The 18,723-nt window shown below is 41.8% G+C and overlaps 1 protein-coding gene across 1 annotated transcript; it reads right to left on the reverse strand.

The window, feature by feature from the left end:
• Positions 1-4,403: 4,403 nt before the first annotated feature.
• On the reverse strand, positions 4,404-16,321 carry GSTO1 (glutathione S-transferase omega 1). Its single transcript, XM_045569354.1, has 6 exons — positions 16,211-16,321; positions 15,907-16,015; positions 11,779-12,001; positions 8,551-8,649; positions 5,401-5,507; positions 4,404-4,607 (listed from the first exon to the last, which is right to left on the reverse strand). The coding sequence occupies exons 1-6, from the start codon at positions 16,242-16,244 to the stop codon at positions 4,454-4,456; spliced, it is 726 nt and encodes a 241-aa protein (XP_045425310.1). The 5' UTR covers positions 16,245-16,321; the 3' UTR covers positions 4,404-4,453.
• Positions 16,322-18,723: the final 2,402 nt, after the last annotated feature.

Genomic DNA, 18,723 nt, shown 5'->3' on the forward strand with positions numbered 1-18,723 from the left:
TATATAAACTAATGGGTGTGGCTGTGTTCCAGTAAAATTCTATTATGGACAATGAATTTGATTTCATATATATTTTTAATAACCTTTATCTTTAGAGCAAGTTTGGGTTCACAGCAAAATTGAGCAGAAGATACAGAGATTTCCCATATACCTTGTGCCCCCACACGGACAAAGACTGCCCACTATCAACATCACAACCAGAGTGATACATTAGTTACAATCCATGATACTACATTGACACATTATTACCCTAAGTCCATAGTTTACATAAGGGCTCACTCTTGGTGAATTTTACATAATTTTCACATGTCACAAATTATAATTTGTACTCTGACATTTTTTAACCATTTAAAAATGTAAATACCATGCTTAGCTCTCAGGTTGTACAATAATCAGCTGTTGGCTGGATTTAGCCAGATGGCCATATTGTGCCCATCCGTGGTCTATATTACTAAGACTCAATTAGCAATGGCCAAACTGGGAATTCCACTTGTAAATTTGAAGGTTCTTGGACCCACCTTTCTACTGTGCCAAAAGAAGATGTATTTCCAAGTTTTTTCTCCTCATTGCCACCCTTTAGAGGAAACCAACTCTGAGAGTTGGAAAATGTTGTTTACTATTAATAAAAGTAAACTTTATGTGAGAAATCAAGTTCTGAAATGCAAGCAAACTTAGTGTTGTTAGGGGAGAAAAGACAGAGGGATAGAAACTGTTCTTCTTCCTCTGAAGGGAAGCAATATAGTGAGTCTCAAGATTCTGAGAACAGACCCTGGAGCCAGATGGGCTGATTTTGAGACCTGGCTTTGGCACTTAGGCAAGCTGTCTAATGTTTTTCCTTTCACCTTCATCACATGCAAAATGAGAACACTAATAGTACTTACCTGATGGGCTTGTTGTATTCAATCAAATGGTACAGGGCATCATTAGTATATTAAGAGTTCAGTGTACTTCAAAATTAATGAAAAATGCTAGTGAATAAGAACACATTTTTAATAGCATAATGCATTCCAGTTTTGTATCTATAGGGATGAAACACACCACAATTCATCTTTGCCAAGCACATTAGAATTAACATTCAACTCACAATACTTATTTCACCAGTTACCAGTTTCATGCCAATTGAATGGGTTGAATGCTGGAGGCTACATTTCAATAATGTGGTTTTTAATCTTACCCACAAACACTAGTTTCCCTAGAAAGATTTAATTATGACCTTTAAAGCTTATGCCTACTTTCTTTTTAAGACCCAGTAGATACCTCTTTGAAATCCTCTTTGCAGACTTTCCTTCTATGGTTTTGTTTCATGTTTATACCTCTATTATACTAACTCACTCAAGCACAAAACAGATTGTAATAAGGCCATATTAAACCTACTCCGAATCAGTTTCCAGCCAACTGAAATATAATCAGATCTGTTTTGAAAATGTGGGGATCTTTGGTCATGAGTGATTAATGACTTAAGCCTTCTAGGAAAAGAATGCCATCTAAGAAATAATATCTTTACTCTATTTATATGTCTGTTTTGAGAAGAGAAACTAGGGTTTGCATGCGGCAATTTTTCAAAATGTTTTTGTCATGCCAAGTGGCAGAAATGGGAGGATGTTCCTTTTAATATTTCAGAAGCCTGATTTACATGAAAGATTATATTACTGGGTGTTCTGTTACTGTTCACCAAGCTCAAAGAGTGGTTTAAGTAGGGGAATAGGCTCTATTCTCAAATGTGCCTATATTCAGGACTTGTTTCCAGGAAGTGAAGATCATAAAGAATCCTGTGTTCTAATGCAGATGTCTTTGAGACATATTAAATAAGATTACTAAAGTTGTCAGATGAGGGACTTCGTCTTCCCACTAGGGAAAGCAAGTTCAAAGTACACTTTCGTTTTAAGTACTTGATTCTGCTTTCCTATTCATATTTCCCTTTACAACTTGAGCAATAAAAAAAATTTAACATCTGGATACATTTGAAAAAGCAAAGGCAAATTTTCAAGATCCTGAAATCAGCAAAAGTATTTGTAAAATCAAACAAAACACAGTGAGTTTGGAAAAGGAACACCAACTCCTTCTGTTAAATCCCAGGCATGATAGTGGTGTGGTCAAAAAGGTAGATACTATCCCTTCCTGGCTCAACCTCTAAATGCTTAGAGTTGTTGAATAAAAAGAGACTGGGAAGTAACATATGTCAACTTTTATCTCAAGAACGGTCTTACTGATTGTAAGAGTTCAGGCTGAATTTGAATCTTCTCTTCAGCTGGGCGACCGTGGGCAAATGACAACTTTCTCTGTCCTGGTGTTCTATCTGCAATTTGGAGCTAATAGTACCAATAATACATCACGTGGTTTGGGAAGGTTTAATTCAGGCACTGGATGAAACACATCGAATACTTACCATGTGTCTGTTACTTAGTAAGCATTCAACATTGGCTATTATTATTTTATTATTATTTGAAGGTAGCAGGGAAGACTTTCATAGTCTTCACAAAGACAGGACATTCCCAGAAACCAAATTCCCCTACCTGCCAGTGCCCTAATCACGTGATGTAGCTAAATTAGTGGTGCCCCAGACTGGGCTGAGAACAGGTGATATGGGTGGTCCTCGCCAGTCTCCAGCCAATCAGAAAAATAAGAACAATCTAAGTTAAATGTATTCGCTTTATTCTTAGATTATAGCCCTTGTGCTTTTTTCGATATGAAATTTCTTGATGGGATATTGGCAAAGGTCAGTTAGGCTTTGTCTGAAAGCGTTGGGCAAACTTTAAAGTTGGCAATCCTATCGTGGGCCCCGAAATTCGTGAAAATCCCGAGTTTCAGAATTGACCTCAAACCCCTCTTCCTTTCAAGCGCTTCGCAGGCCGGCCCGACCCACCCGGTGGAGGTGAAAAGAGAGACGTGAGCGAAAGACCTCAGGGCGCAGGACGCAAGACACCCGCCGGGGAGCGGCCGCGGCCGCAGGAGAGAGGCGGGGCTCAGGCGGGGCCCGCCCCCCGTCCGCACTCCTACCCGCCAACTGGCCGCGGCGCTTGGAGCTTCAGCCAATCCTCAAGGCTTTTGGAAGCGCCCGCCAAGCTGCGCGGAGCTGAGCCAATGGGCGGCCGCGTTGCAGGCTCCTGGATACGGAGTCGGGGGTCCCCGCCGGGGCCTGTGGCTGGCGGAAGAGCAGGCCGGGTAATGTGGGCCGTGGAACCCCAGCACCCGGCTCCACAGCCGGCTGGAAATCCGCCGGGAGCCACCAGGTCCGAACAGCGAGGCAGGCGGACGGCGGCAGAGGCGGTCCGCCGGGAGCCGGGGCGTTGGTGGCCGCCGAAGGTGGGCGGCAGCAGCCGTTTGTGAAGTCAACCCGTTCTTGGCCGCCGCTCAGGGTACCGCCCCCTGTCGCTTGCATCACCGCAAGGCCCGGGGCTCAAATAGACCTCGGGGCCACCCCGGACTTGCGGCCTCGGAAGCGCGGCGGCGGGCCGGCGGTGATTATTGAGCACTCTTAGGTTTAAGACCTAATCATTCGGAGGTTTTCCTCCCTGGCAAACTCGAAAGTAAGTACAGGAAACCAGCCTATCGGGGCGGGGCGGGAGCCCCCTAATTCTGATGGTAAGGGTAGTGCACAGAGTGTGTTCTCCAGATCTTTCTGCCAGCATCTGAAGGCCTCACTTAGCATAGGGACCTTAGGTATATCATCTGTAGAATGAAATGATACTCTCCATCCTGCCTTCTCATGGAGGTGAGGTGATGATAGTGAGAAACCCAGTGGGCTGTGTAAATGTATGGAAGATGGCGTTACTCTTTGTCAATGGGGTTAGTACCCATTACTCATCCAGCCTTATATACTGAATTGACTGACTGATGTGGTCTATGAAGTATGCAATTACATGCATGGGGCACCAGCCATGTGCCCAGCATGGGATTCGGTAGGAAGGATTTGAAGGGGTTAGAGACTGGAGACTGGGAGACCAGATAGGAAGCCACCCAGTCACCTAGCATTGAGGTAATGTGGGTCTGGTCTTCAGTGGTAGGAACAGGAACAAGAGAGGGAGGGAAATTAAGTTGATGATGGAAAGGGAAGAAAGCAACTGAAAGTTTCTAGACTCAGAAACCAGAAGACAAGAAACTTTGAAAGGGCATCTCTTGAAATGACAACGGGGTGTCCAAGTGGAAATTTCCTGTGTGTAGTTAGAAAGCTAGATTGAAGTCCAGATCTCACTAGAGATGACGATTGGGGGGGGGTTTCAGCATAGACTGTGGTAGAAGCCTCAGAGTCATCTGAGCATGCTGAGCTAGGAAATGCATTTGTATTTCTGTAGGGGGACCTTGAAGAGACCCTACAGTTAGATCATGATGTCAAATCAGTCAGAAAAGATAATCCAATGAGATGTGAGAGCAGTTGGTAAAATAAAAGCATGTCATTATTCATATCAGTGAAGGAATATGTCAGTCATAACTTTATTGCTGACTCCTGCCCCCTTCAGAGTCCATAGTCATAGGCCTCAGGGCTGTTCTGTAAGTAGAGATCTAGGAAACCTTTAAAGGTCTTCACATCAAGGAGGAGGGCTGACACGGCAGGATCTTCCCTCATGGCCGCCATCCAGAGCTTAAGTTTTGGAGTGCGGTCTACACACCTGTGGGAGGAAGAAATAATGAAAGGTGTGAGCTAGGTTAACTGGGATGACATCAGTCTTCCCTTTATCATTGTGGTCACTCTGCAGTTTAATTTGGTTTTCCTCTAACCTTTTAAAATATTTCCTTAAAAGTATTTATTTAAAAATATTTCTTTAAAATGTACATAATCACACAATATTAGTTTGAAAGATGCTGTAGAGGTCTTTTTTTACAAAAGAGAAATTGGAGACTAGAATTGAAGTGATGACTTGCTCAGTTAGTGTGAGAACTTGTCGAAACTGAGAAACTGATAACTTTTTAAAATGAGAACATGAAAGACAATCAAGAATGTTATATGTTAATTATTCCACAGTCAGACTGTTGACTAAAAGTAATCCTGAATAGCTCTAAGAAGTGGGAGCAAGGCAAGGTGGTTGACAAACTGAAAACATGGAGTTCGGAAAATAATGTGGAAATCTTACTGGTAAATGGGATGTTGTACTGGTCATATAATCCTGCAACAACATCCTTATAAAAATTTTCATCCTTATGGATTCTTAACCAGAAGGAAGGAGTAAATTTTAAAGCATTTTATTTCATATCACCGAAATCCCCTGCACTCCTAGAGATAGAGAGTAGTGAGTGTAGGTATATGACATGCCCTGGATAGTCCATGACTCTCCTCCTGGCTGCTTGTTCTCAATCAGACCAGTTGTATTAAATATTTTAACTGTTGTTCAGAAAAGAAAAAGATCAATATATACTATTCCAACTATCATCTTAAATTATGCACAAAATATTCAAATGTCTTACTCATTTAACTCCAGTGCTTCCAGCCGTTCGAACCAGGGCCAGACGAGGTAATCAATCATAGACACAGAATTGCCACCAAAGAAGGTTGTCTTCTTATTAGTCAGAACCTGAACATTAAACAACATAAGAATACTTATTTGTACATCTCGTCAGACTCATCATCAGAAATGATGAAGGCAAAGTAAGTAGAGAAGGTAAAAGCAGTAGCTTTTACCCTGACATATCCAAGTTGGGTTTTTGTCTGTTTAGTCAAAAAGCTTAGCTTTAGAATCTGTTGGTATGGGATGAAGCAAAATAAACTGGAAAATGGGGAAAAATAAAACAAGCCACAGAATATAAGCTCTTTGTAATACAAAGGACTCGTGTGCACAATACAGAAGTAACTCCTAGGAATCAATAAGAAAAAGGAAAACAACCCATTAAAAAAATGAGCAAGACTTGAACTTCACAAAAGAGGATGTCCAAATGGCTAATAATCATTTGAAAAGGTGTTCAACTACATTAGTCATCATGGAAATGCAAATTAAAACCACAATACAGTACCACTTATCCACTGGAACAGCTAAACTGAAGAAGACTAAGTTAGCAAGGATGTGGAACCCTTGCTGGTAGGAGTATAAATTGGTACAACCATGTTTAAAGAGTATGCATACCCTATTACCCAGTAATTCTACTTGGAAGTTTAACATACATTTACCAAAAGATATGTATGTTCACTGCAGCACTATTTATAATAGCCCAAACCAGGAACATTTACTTTCTGTCAGAAGTAGATTGGATAAATTGTGGTATACCATGAGCTTTGGAACACTATACAGAGATTAGGAAGAAACTACACACAGCATAGATGAACCTCACAAACCTAATATTGACTGAAAGAAGCTAGACCTGAAAGAGTGCATGTTATATGATTCTATTTGTATAAAGTACAAAACACAGCCCAAACTATTATTCTGTTTCTTGATATAGGTGCTGGTTCCATGGCTGTGTTCACTTGTGAAAATTCATTAAGTTTGGGTACTTCTATGCATGTAATTTTTTGATAAAAAAATGTACAGACGATCCCTGATTCTCAGTGGTTTGACTTAGGATTTTTTGACTTTACGGTGGTGCAAAAGTGATATGAATTCAGTAGAAAGCACACTTTGAATTTTGATCTTTTTCCAGGCTACTGATATGCAGCACAATACTCTCTCATGATGCTGGGCAGTGGCAGCGAGCCAGGGCTCCCAGTCAGCCTCAAGATCATGGGGGTAAACAACCAATACTCTACGGTGTACTGTGTTGCCAGCATTTTTTTGGATACAGGTATTCAATAAATTACATGAGGTATTCAACACTTTATTATAAAATAGGTCCTGTGTTAAATGATGTTGCCCAATTGTAGGCTAATGTAAGTGTTGTGAACACATTTAAGGTCGGCTAAGCTAAACTGATGCTTGATGGGTATATTAAATGCATTTTCGACTTATGATATTTTCAGTTTATGATGGGTTTGTTGGGACATAGCCCCATTGTAAGTCGAGGCGCATCTGTACTTAAAATAGACTGGATTAACTCTTAGACAAATGACAATTATTTGAAAACCAAGCACAAATAGTATGTTTCCGAAATTTAAGAAGGTGAATTCGTATTAGGGTTTTGCCAGAAGGGGGAGTCGAAAATATTATCTTGTTAATTAAAACAATAAACCAATTTCCCTTTTATAAATCCCTAGTTTTTCTCAGGACCCATATAACATTATGTATTGTAGACTGACTGTTTGTATCTACCTGACTTCTGTCTACTACCAGACTGTAATCATCTGAAGGATATAGATAACATCTTTCCAGCTCCCACCCTATCCAGCAGAAAATTTCAAATTACAAAAATTGGCTCAAGAAGAAATATAAAAGCCCCAAAACAATTACCATTAAAGAAATTGAACTGGTAATGAAAACTTTACCCCTATAAAAAACACTAGGCTTAAATGTTTTACAGAAACAGCTAGTCCTTATCAAACGGTTTCAGAGATTAGAAAAATAGGTAACCCATTTTATGACATTAGAATATCCTTGATATCAAAACCAAATAACAGTACTATAAGAACAGAAAAGTACAAGCCAATCTCATTTATGAATACATATTCAAAAATCCATTAACTAATTTTATAGTACATATGAAAATCCATTGAGAACAAGTAGGTTTTATCCCAGTAATTCTAGGATGGTTCAACACCAGGAAAGTCTGTCAATAACACCATATTCACCAGATTAAAGGGGAAAAAAATCTATGAACATTTCAATAGGTATAACAGATGCAGAAAAAAAACATTCAATAAAATTCAATACTTATTAATGACTTTTTAAAAAATAGCAAAGTGTAGTAATAGAAGGGAATTGTCTTAATGAAAAAAAGGTTTCTGAAAAAACATACAGCAAACTTCATACTTACTGATAAGATGTTAAGATGCATTCCCATAAAAGACAGGAACTATGTCTTCTGTCAATAAAAACTTCAGGCTGAGTGTGAGTGGAATGTCTCAATGCCAAGAGGAAGACTATCTAAAGTTCCAAATGGCCGCTCTCCCCAAAAGGAGGTAAAGCACATCTAGGCATCCCCAAGTGTCTGTATGATTCATGGCAAAAATTTTTGTGTTGAAAAATTTTTGCCATGAATGTTTATTATATAAATAAAATGTTTATTTTATAATACTAAGTAGAAAAATAGAATATGGGATGATATCTGTGCTCTGATAATAGTTATATTATTTTTAAAAAATATATGGACAAATCATGAAGAGATTTACCATTTGATGTTATCTGGGAAAAAATACATACATAGACAAGGACTGCAAACAAGCATGGAAAAATAGAAACAGGTAGAAAATTGTGGAAATGTGGATACAATTTTCTCATTCCTTATTATCTTGTCAATGCAACAAAATATTTTAACAGCAAGCCCATGACAAAGTATTTTTAGGTATTTTGAGTTATATCTTAAACAGAACAGCTTACAGCAATCTACTGTAAACTAAAATTTTTATTTGGTATTATTTCTAACTGCCATAAAATGACTTGGGAAATGGGAGTATAAAGAAAAGAGTAGAAGGAAAAGGAGGGTAGATAGCGTGTATCATTCATTCTGATAATAGCTGGGAGAAGTGATTACCTCCTCTAGCTTGCTGAATTCTTTACGCAATTCTTCTTTTAGGCCAGCGCAATCTTCCTTATTTTGCGTTCTCATAAAAGTTATTGCCAAAGATGGCACCTAGACAGAGAATAATTTCTTTATCAGTTTGAGGCTAACTACATTGGCCCTCTCACGTAAAAACATGATAAAACCTCATAGTCCTGGTATCAAAGTGTTCTAGAAATGTCAAGGGTGCACTAAGCCCCTGTGTACACAGAGAGAGCTGATTTTAGAAAGTTTTGTGGCCTAAGATGCTATGTTGGTCAAGATTTCATAAATTGCAAATAACAGAACCCACTTTAGTGTGTTTAAGCTAGAAATTTCTTAACAGGAGTGGCTCATAGAATTGTTGGGAGGCTGAATAAATAGGCTTGCAACTAAGATAGAACATTCCAGAATCATGCTGAGAACTGGCTAATGGGAAGTGCTCACAGCTGCCAGTGCTAGCTGAGCACTAGACGCTACAGTCTGTGCTGCTGCCAGAACGTGGACGCTGAGGTAACTACCAGTGCCACTGACACTGAAGCCATCTCTGCTCTGGAAGTTTCTTGTGTAACCATCACTGCTCAAAGCCAGGAGCTCTGCCACCACTCTCACCAGCAGAACCAGTGACCCACACCAAGCCTGTTTACTCACCTTGCTCATTTCTGAACTGAACCCTACCCTGTGTTTAACAGGAAGAGCCTAGGTCACAAGCCTTGGCCCCAGCTGCAAAGAGAGGTAGGGAAGAGAATTTTTCTGATTTCTACCTTACAGGGAGGACACCAGAAGACCGTTCAAAAGGGATTTACTGCCTGAAGACTTGCCAGTTGTAGGATCAGAACCTTTGATGCTTGTAGTGGTGTTTGTGTTTTAACACTTTGGTCTCTGGTATCATGTGATTACAAGAGACAGAAGTCTACTCATCCCAGTTTAAGTAGACAGGTAAGCCAGGCACGGTGGCTCACGCCTATAATCGTAGCACTTTGGGAGGCTGAGGCAGGAGGATCACTTGAGGTCAGCAATTAAAGAGCAGCCTGAGGAAGAGCCAGGCCCTTCTCTACAAAAAATAGAGAAATTAGCCAAGCATGGTGGCATGTGCCTCTAGTCCCAGCTACTTGGGAGGCTGAGGCAGGAGGATCACTGAGCCCAGGACTTTGAGGTTGCAGTGAGCTATAATGACACTGCTGCACTTATTGAAGGTGACAAACCAAGACTATTAAAAACAAACAAACAGAAAACCAGCCACTTGCACTTGTAAAAATACAGGATACTCTCATGAAACCCCATTCATGTCTGCACAACTCACATTCATGGAAACTGAAGATTTGCAGGCAGCCCTCCCATCCACATTTCCATCTGGGCCTGTCTGATCTGTCATCTCTGTTTTTCCTTACGTGTCTGCTCCATATTACTTTCCACATGTCAGTGCCCTTTGCAATGCTTTTGATTTCTACTTTCCTAAAAATTTATTTTTTACATGGCTTTGGTTTTTCAAATCTGTAATGACATATATAATCTCCAAAGCTAAATTGTCTTTACTGTCTTAGTCTTAACCTTTATGGTCTTAGTCTCTGTGTCTCATTTTCAAGTTCCCAGGAGAGAAGATGACTGGCCAAGGTGTGGGGGTGGGGTACATTTCTGGTCTGTGGCCAGGAGGGTGGGGTCATGTGGTATATAAGGCCACCTCTTTCTTAGAGGTGAGCAGGGAATTAATGGTAGGCATCTCTAGCTTTATTTTTTAAGGCTCATTTTCTTCCTTTCTTTTTATTTTTGGAGACAGAGTCTCATTCTTTTGCCTGGGCATGAGTGCAGTGGTGCTATCATAGCTTACTGCAACCTCAAACTCCTGGGCTCAAGTAATCTTCCTGTCTCAGCCTTCCAAGTAGCTGGGATTACAGGCATGTACCACCACACCTGGCCAATTTTTCTATTTTTTGTGGAGATGAGGGCTTGCTGTGGTGCTCAGGCTAGTCTCGAACTCTTGACCTCATCCTCCCACCTTGTTCTCCCAAAGTGCTAGGATTATAGGTGTGAGCCACTGCACCTGGCTTTTAAAGTTCATTTCCTTTCTGGACAGTACAAGGAATCTCTTGTTAGGGTTTTTTAAATTCTTCAACATCTTTCTTATAAATGTCATATTCCCTTTCCTTTGACACCAGCCACCTCTACTGTTCTTTTGCCCTCATCTTACTAAGCCAGATGACTCCCTCTTCCTTTCCCATTGGCTTCCTTTACAATGTCTCAAAAACAGTATGGTCTCCCTATAACTCTCTACCATCTTCTAGGTAATTCTTGAACCATTTCTTTCTCTAAAGACAAGACATTCCTTTACGTGCTGACCCCAAAACCAAGGTAACGGTATTATAGAGATATAACTGGACATTGCTATTGCTATTCTTGGTGTCTAAACACACATCTGTTGGTCATTTCATTGTTAACACTAATTGTTTGAACTAATCCACAACACTGATGCTAAGTAAGATAGAGTTCTTCTACAGGAATGCCATTTATTCAGTCAGCTGGGAGTTACTGCCAACACAGCAGATGCTCACTGCTAGACACTGTGGCTGTACAAACGAAGCTGACAGTGAGTAGTTACCATGTGTCAGACTCTGCTGTAGGTATTTTATATGAACTGATTTTTATCTTGAGAGGTAGGAACAATTTTACAAATGATGAACTGAAACAGAGAGGCAAAGTAATAAGTAACTTACTCAGAGTCACACAACAGAAAGTGGCAGAGCCAGTCACAAACGTAAGCACTGAACAGAACACAACCCTCACCCTCAAGGAGCTCACAACCCCAGTTTAATACACAGGCAGGAAGGTGGGCAAAAGTTAGCACATATGGGAAACTCAGAAGCCAGAGCACCAACCAGCCCCAACAAGCTTCTGGAAGCAGCAGTGTCTGAGCAGACACATGAAAAATGACGTGGAGATACCCAGGCAAATTAAGAAGAGGGAAGAATCTTCCAGCAAGAGTTGAAAGTGGTGAATTCAGCAATTCTGAAAAAGTTCAGTATGGCTGGAATAAAAAGTGTCAGGAGAAGAGTGAAAAGGGATAACTTTGGGGAGGTAAATAGGAGCTGGATTGTGAAAGCACTTGCAGGACATGACAGAGCTGATGCGAGCATATTCCTATTTTGTTTTCCTCTCCCAAATCACTGAACTATAAATGACAGCACTGACATAGCTTTAAAAAGCTGAAATTTCTCATATACACACCTTGGAAAATAACTCAAAGACCATCTTTTGACAAGCTTTCTCATAGGGGTCCTCTGGCAACAGCTTCTTCCCTGGGTATGCTTCATCCAGGTACTCACAAGTGATGGCAGATTCGCAGATCAGTTGACCCTTACTGTTTTCCAGCACTGGCACCAGACCAGCGGGATTCTTCTTAAAGAGCCACTCAGGCTTATTTTTCAGATTGATATTGATGACTTCATGCCTGAAAGACACAAAGAAGACAATGAAGAGAAGGAAAACATTTTTCGTACTTTTGAATAAATCCTCACTGGCCCTGCCATCCACTTAGCTCATCAGACCCCAAGTTTAGGAGTCTGCCTTGATTCCTTCCATTCTGATCTTTGATTTTATGACTTTGACTATTTGGGATACCTCCTGTAAGTGGAATTAGGCAATATCTGTCTTTCTGTGTTTGGCTTATTTCATTTAGCATAGTGGACCTTAAGGTCCATTCATGGTGTCACATATTGCAGAATTTCCTTTTTTAAGGTGTAATAATATCCCATGGACCACATTTTATCATCTGTCAATGGAGAGTGACATAATGCTATTGTGAAAAGTGCTGGAATGAACATGGACCTGCTAATATCTTTGAGAACCCCATTTCAATTCTTTTGGATATATATCCAGAAGTGGGATTGCTGAATCATATGGTAGTTCCATTTTTAATTTCTTAAAGAACCTGCATACTGTTTTCCACAGTGGCTGTGCTATTTCACATTTCCACCAACAATGTGCAAGGATTCCAATTTCTACACAGCCTTGCTAACACTTCTTGTCTTTTTTTTTAAATTATAGTCATCCTGACAGGTGTGAGGTGACACCTCATTGTGGCTTTGATTTGCATTTTCCTGATGATTAGTGACAATAAGCATTTTTTCATATACCTGTTGGCCATTTATATGTCTTCTTTGGAGAAATGTCTTTTCAAGTCCTTAAGCCCATTTTTAAATAAAGTTATTAGTTTTTTTGTTATTGAGTTGTGTAAGTTCCTTATGTATTTTGGAGATTAACCCCTTACCAGATATATGGTTTGCAAATACCTTCTCTCATTCCATAGGTTGCCTTTTTACTCTGTCGATCATTTCCTTTGCTGTGCATAAGCTTTTTCATTTGATGTAGTCCCACATGTTTATTTTTGTTCCTGTTGCCTGTGCTTTGGTGTCATAGTCACAAAATTATTGCAAAGACCAATGTCATAAAGCTTTCCCTGTGTTTTCTTCTACACATTGACCTTTTTTATATTCCTCGAATTTGCCAAATCTGTTTGCAGCTTAGCATCTTTGCACTTGCTTTTCCTCTTTCTTCTTCTCCCAGGTCTTCCCAGTTCGAACGCACATCCTCAGAGAGGCCCTCCCTGACCACAGCTCCAAACTTGCTGAACAGCTTCTTTCTGTTACATGATCAGCTTGTTTCATTTTCTTCATGGATCTGGTGATATGTATCTGAAATTACTTTGCTCACATATTTACACATTCATTTAAGTCACCTTACTAGAATGTAAGCTTCATGAAAACTAGGATCCTTATGTGTCTTGTTAATATTAGTAAACACATAAATCAGCAAAATTTTAAATAGATATAAATGCTCTCAAAAAAATTAAAATAGTTTCAGATAAGGACTCAGTAAGCATTTGTGGAATGAATGAGTAAGTGGAAATGCTTCAAAATTGTTAATAAGATATTCCATTTTTGGCTAAAAAGTATCTTAATTTTAAGTTATATGAGGCAACTAATTGAATTGTGTCCAGTACTCACTATATGAGAAACATTATAAAATTCATTTTGCTAATTTGAATAAAAAGTTCCTTGCTTTTTACAAAGATATTAAGGAATTCTAAAAATCTACACATGAAATAAACTTTCGGTTTCAATCTCCATGTACTGATAATGTTTTTTAAAATGTTGCATAGGTAAATGATACAAAGTAAACCAAAAAGGAAGAAAACAAGTGAAATCCAAGCAACATCCACATTGTTACCAGGTCTATTTTGTATCTTGCCTGAAAGATTGTAGAGGAAATAAAAGAAAGGAGCCAGGTCCATATAATTGTTAAAGCTGGATATGTGTTCAGTAGAAGAGATTATTCAAAAATAGTATATACCAATATCTTTCCTATCCTGTTTGCCCATCCCGAGCATTTAGTTTGAGGATTTAAAAGCGTCATCTCCCATGGAAACAAAGGAACAGCCAACTTGAACACTAGCATAGATGTGTGTGTATATTAAAAGGTTCAATGTACTGACAGAATACAGGACACTCAGCTACCAGCCATTGCAAGAAAAAGTTCTTTGGCCCCGTGCCAAAGAATTCTCAACATTTCTGAAAATTTACATTATGAAAACAAAAGGTAGATCCTGGGCTTTTGTAATAAAGAAATTTCTCGGAACACACATGCATTTTGGTAACCTGGCATTATGAGCCACCAAATCAACATACCTGCCAGGACAAGTTGGAAGATGTACCTTTTAGAGACAACCATGCCTTGTTAAGTTATATCACGTGGTAGAAATCTAGTGTTTTGCCAAAAAAGTCTCCTAGGGCTCAAGTTTAAAAATGATCCATGAATGTAGTAGATCTCTGTTGTTTGCACTATCTGGAAGCTATTGCCACCCTCTTCCCCACCACACACACACTCTTATGGTAAAATAATTTCAATTTTCCTTTGGAAAATTGTCCCAGTAAGTAAGGTAGAGTTGTTTTCAAACTCCTGTTCCAAAATAGGACACATAACCCAGAACTTTGTGCCCTTGAATCCAGCTGTATCTGGCTCCTGGACTTTTCAATAATATGAATACAAGAAATGTCTTTTTTCAATATAGGTTGAATTAGATTTCTCTTAATGCAATAAAAGATTTCTATTACAGCAAATATTACAGTGTTTTGAGTAAAACAGTGTTTTTGATAAACATTACTCAAAAGTGTACGTATAAATAGCTATGTGTTCAGAATCATAATTTCATCCAAATGAGATGCATATCTTAGTGAAGTGATGACTAACCCAAAAATAATTGGTGTATTTTCTTTAGAATGCATCATACATTTCTTTTAGGGAAAAGAATTGCCTGCCCAACCAATCTTCCCCCTAGAAGACTAAAATTACTTTGCAAACCCTAAGCACATACATGGAAATTTCCTTCAGAATGCAGGCTATGAGCATGTACAACATAGTTAAACCCCATCTCTACAAATACAAAATTTTAATAATTAGCTGGGCATGGTGGTGCACACCTGTGTTCCTAGCTACTGGGGAGGCTGATGTGGAAGGATGACATGAGTCCAGGGGTTCCATGTTACAGAGAGCACCACTTCCCTCCTGGCTGGGCATCACAGCAAGACAACAGGTGGGGGAGGGACTAAGTTTTAAACTTCCACAGAGCCTTCCACACCACAGGTATCTAATAAACGTCTGTTGAACAGACATCCAAAGGCCACTAGAAGGGAAGTGGTTCCAGTGGAGACTTGGTGTCAGAGAAAAGCCACGTGACTATTGCACATGTCCTGTGGATAACCCATAGGTCAAAAACTATGCTGGTTTAGAAATAGGCTTTGCAAAAGAATGAATTTTTAGGCACAGACACGTCCCTGTATGACTCAACCAACAACCCAATCTGCAGGAGTATGTACAGTAAACTCAGCACTCTGCTAGGAGGGTCAGTTTGAACTCTGCCCTTGGGTAAATTAACCATTCGGGGACAGACTATCTACTCAGAATAACAGCAAACAGTAGAGGATAAGCCGGACAAGAATCGGGTAAGAATCGCAGAAGGGCGAAAGCAAAGACACAGTACTAGGAATCCGGAACCTACATAAACTAAAAGAGCTGCCGCTATTCATTACTCTGGCAAATGACTAAGTTTACTGGCGCCTCAGCTTTTGCGAACCATTAAGTGGCTGGTTAAATAAGTTCTAGACCGATGGAGTCTGCGGCATTTTGTTTTTCCTGGGGAGAGGGTCCATAACTTGCTATGTCCCCGCAAAAGGCTGAGAACAGTTTCCTTTGCAGTAAAGGCAGCTCCGGGAGCCCCGCCTGAAACTCCCACCCCCACCCCCCGCAGCCGCAGGCTCCCGGCCCGCGCTGGGACTGTCCCCCCGCCTGGGTCCTCACGGGATTCCCTTGGCCTTCAGGACTAGAAGCGTCCTCTCAGCAAACGGGCAGAACCTCATGCCGTAGACGCGGATCAGGCCCTCCGGGACCGGCCCCGGGGGCGCGCTTCCTGCGGGAGAGAAGCGAAGGCGATGAGGGCCTCTAGGTCGGGACCCGCCGCCTCCCGCCGCCCCCTCCCGCGCCCCACTGCACCCCGGCCCGTTCTCCGGCTGCGGGGCCCTCCCGGGCGGCCCGGCTCCTGGGGCAGCCTCGTTGGGACACGCTGCCGGGGGTCACCCTCCTCCCCACGGCAGGCAGGCCTCACCCTTCGCCAGGCTCCTGGCTGAGACCCCGGACATCGCGGCGCAGCGCAGGCCGACCTCCAGCCGCCGCAGGCTCTGGGGTGTGCAGGCGATTCAGGAAGTAGCTCTGCCCTCCTCCCGCCCTGCCCCTCTCCCGCCCTGGGTCAAAAGTGCCTGCCCCGGCCGCCTCCACCTCCGCTTGGCTGGGTTCCCAGGACCCGGTGCCAGCCGGCGCTTAAAGCGACCGCGCGCGCGCAGCGAACCCCGCGGGTGACGGCGACCGACGCGAACAGTCCCTGTTTCCCACCCTCTGCCAGAAGGAAGTCGCGGCCGCCGCAGGCTGATCGCCTAGAGGGAAAACGCGGCCGAGACGCCCACCCGCACACGCCCCACCCAGGGTCTGCCTTCCCGGTTGTAGGGGGTATCCCTTAAAACACGGCAGGTGGCTGTTTTGCCAAAGTGTGTCGCGCTGGCCCAGAGATGCACCCGCGGGGAGATGCACAGAAGTTCCAAATGCTGAGTCATCTTCCTGGCCTCGAACCAAGGGCGTCTTCAGTCCGCCCTAGGCGCATGGCCTGACCCTGGCCCTGACCTCCCACTCTCCGAGCAGGCCACCCTCAAGTGGCACTGGCCTTGGAACTGGCACTCTCGTAGCACCACCCTGCTGCCCCGAGGCTTTGTGAACTTCCGGACTTCAGGGCCGTGGCCCGAGCTTGTGACTGCCTCAGGGCCCCAAAACGTACTCTCCAAAGGCTCCTGTTGTCCAGCTCGTTCATGGCCCACAGCCAGGTCGCCTAAATCTGGATAGCCTTTTCCTTTTCCTGTTAGTACTAGCTTAATATGACTACTGGGAGGGCCCCTGTGCCTACTGTCACCCGTAGGATACATCTTTTTCATTTAACCCAAAGGAAACAGTACAAATCTGGATATTATTAACCTCAGAATGATGGATGCTTAATTCAAAAATCTATTTATTGAACATTTGAGTTTTGATGTCCTAGTAAGGGGCTCTGACTCAAGCAGGTGGACTGAGTGAAATTAGGCTCATGAATCTATGAAAAAAGGTCTGGCCAGTGAGTCCCCTCAAACAGCCCCTTTCATTTAGTGGTCAGGAAATAGGGGTTCCAGGGCACCATGATGCAGACAAGGAAAAAGACTATTCAAATGATTTGCTTGTCTGCCTAGATATAAAAGCTGGTCACTCCTGTGCCACTTATTGCGGTGGGGTGGGGGAGATGTCTTTTTACTTTAATTAGCTCTGTTGTGGGAGGTGCAGAGAATGAGGTGATCTTGGAGCTCCCCAGCTATTTCGGTCCTCTCTCAACCCCTGTATTAGTTTGCTAGGACTAGGATAACAAAGGGCTTGAGTGGCTTAAACAACATAAATGTACTGTGTCACAGTTCTAGAGTCTGGAAGTCCAAGATGAAAGTGTCAGCAGGGTTGCTTCCTTCTGAGGAATGTGAGAGGGAATCTGTTCCATGCCTTTCTCCTAGTTTCTGGTGGTTTAAGGCAACCTTTTAGGTCCCTTGGAGTGTAGAAGCTCCACCCAATCCCTGCCTTCATCTTCACGTGGCATTCTCCCAGGCCCATGTCTTCACCCAAATTTTTCCTTTTTATAAGGACACCAGTCATACTGGGTTAGGGTCACTCTCCAGCACGATCTCATCTTAATTTAACTAATTATACCTGCAACAACCCTGTTTCCATATGGAGTCACATTCTGAGGTACTGGGAGTTATGACATTAATGTATGAATTTGGGGGTGACACAAATCCCTAACAACCCCTTATTAACTGTATGAACATGGGCAAGTCTCTAGCCTCTGTGGGTTTCAGTTCCCTCATCTGTAAAATAGAGTGAAAACTTAATGCCTCCCTTAGAGTGTTTGAGGAAGGATTAAATTAGTTAATATACAGAAAGCACTTAGAACAGTGCTTGGCATAGAATAAGTGTTAAATAAGTATTTGTTATTATTGCATATTTCTATTTAACTTAGTAAATGGGCAAGAAATGCATATTAAATGAAAAAAAAATTGACCATGTTTTTGCTAAAACATAGGCCTTGCTTAACTCTTTTTGAGAGAATAAACTTTTAAGAAGAACTGTTAGGCCGGGCGAAGTGGCTCTCACCTGTAATCCTAGCACTCTGGGAGGCCGAGGCAGGAGGATCACTCAAGGTCAGGAGTTTGAGACCAGGCTGAGGAAGAGCGAGACCCCGTCTCTACCAAAAAAATAGAAAGAAATTAACAGGACAACTAAAAATATATAGAAAAAATTAGCCGGGCATGGTAGCACATGCCTGTAGTCCCTACTTGGGAGGCTGAGGCACTAGAATTGCTTGAGCCCAGGAGTTAGAGGTTGCTGTGAGCTAGGCTGATGCCATGGCACTCTAGCCCGGGCAACAGAGTGAGTCTCAAAACAAAAAGAAAGAAAAAAAAGAACTTTTAGCACATTAATGACTTCATGCAAAACCTTGTAAATTTAAACTTGGCCAAGCAAAATCTCTGATTGGCCAAACAAAAATTTCATATCAAG

Source organism: Lemur catta, chromosome 14 (assembly GCF_020740605.2).
Source record: "Lemur catta isolate mLemCat1 chromosome 14, mLemCat1.pri, whole genome shotgun sequence".
NCBI lineage: Eukaryota > Metazoa > Chordata > Mammalia > Primates > Lemuridae > Lemur > Lemur catta.

Excerpts from the sequence above, each read along its gene's own strand:
- GSTO1 (XM_045569354.1), bottom strand. The coding sequence starts at position 16,244 with ATGTCCGGGGTCTCAGCCAGGAGCCTGGCGAAGG. Across the intron at positions 5,508-8,550 it reads AATTCAGCAAGCTAGAGGAG|GTTCTGACTAATAAGAAGAC; the intron begins GTAATCACTTCT and ends TTTAATGTTCAG. Across the intron at positions 4,608-5,400 it reads GAAGCACTGGAGTTAAATGA|GTGTGTAGACCGCACTCCAA; the intron begins GTAAGACATTTG and ends TTCCTCCCACAG.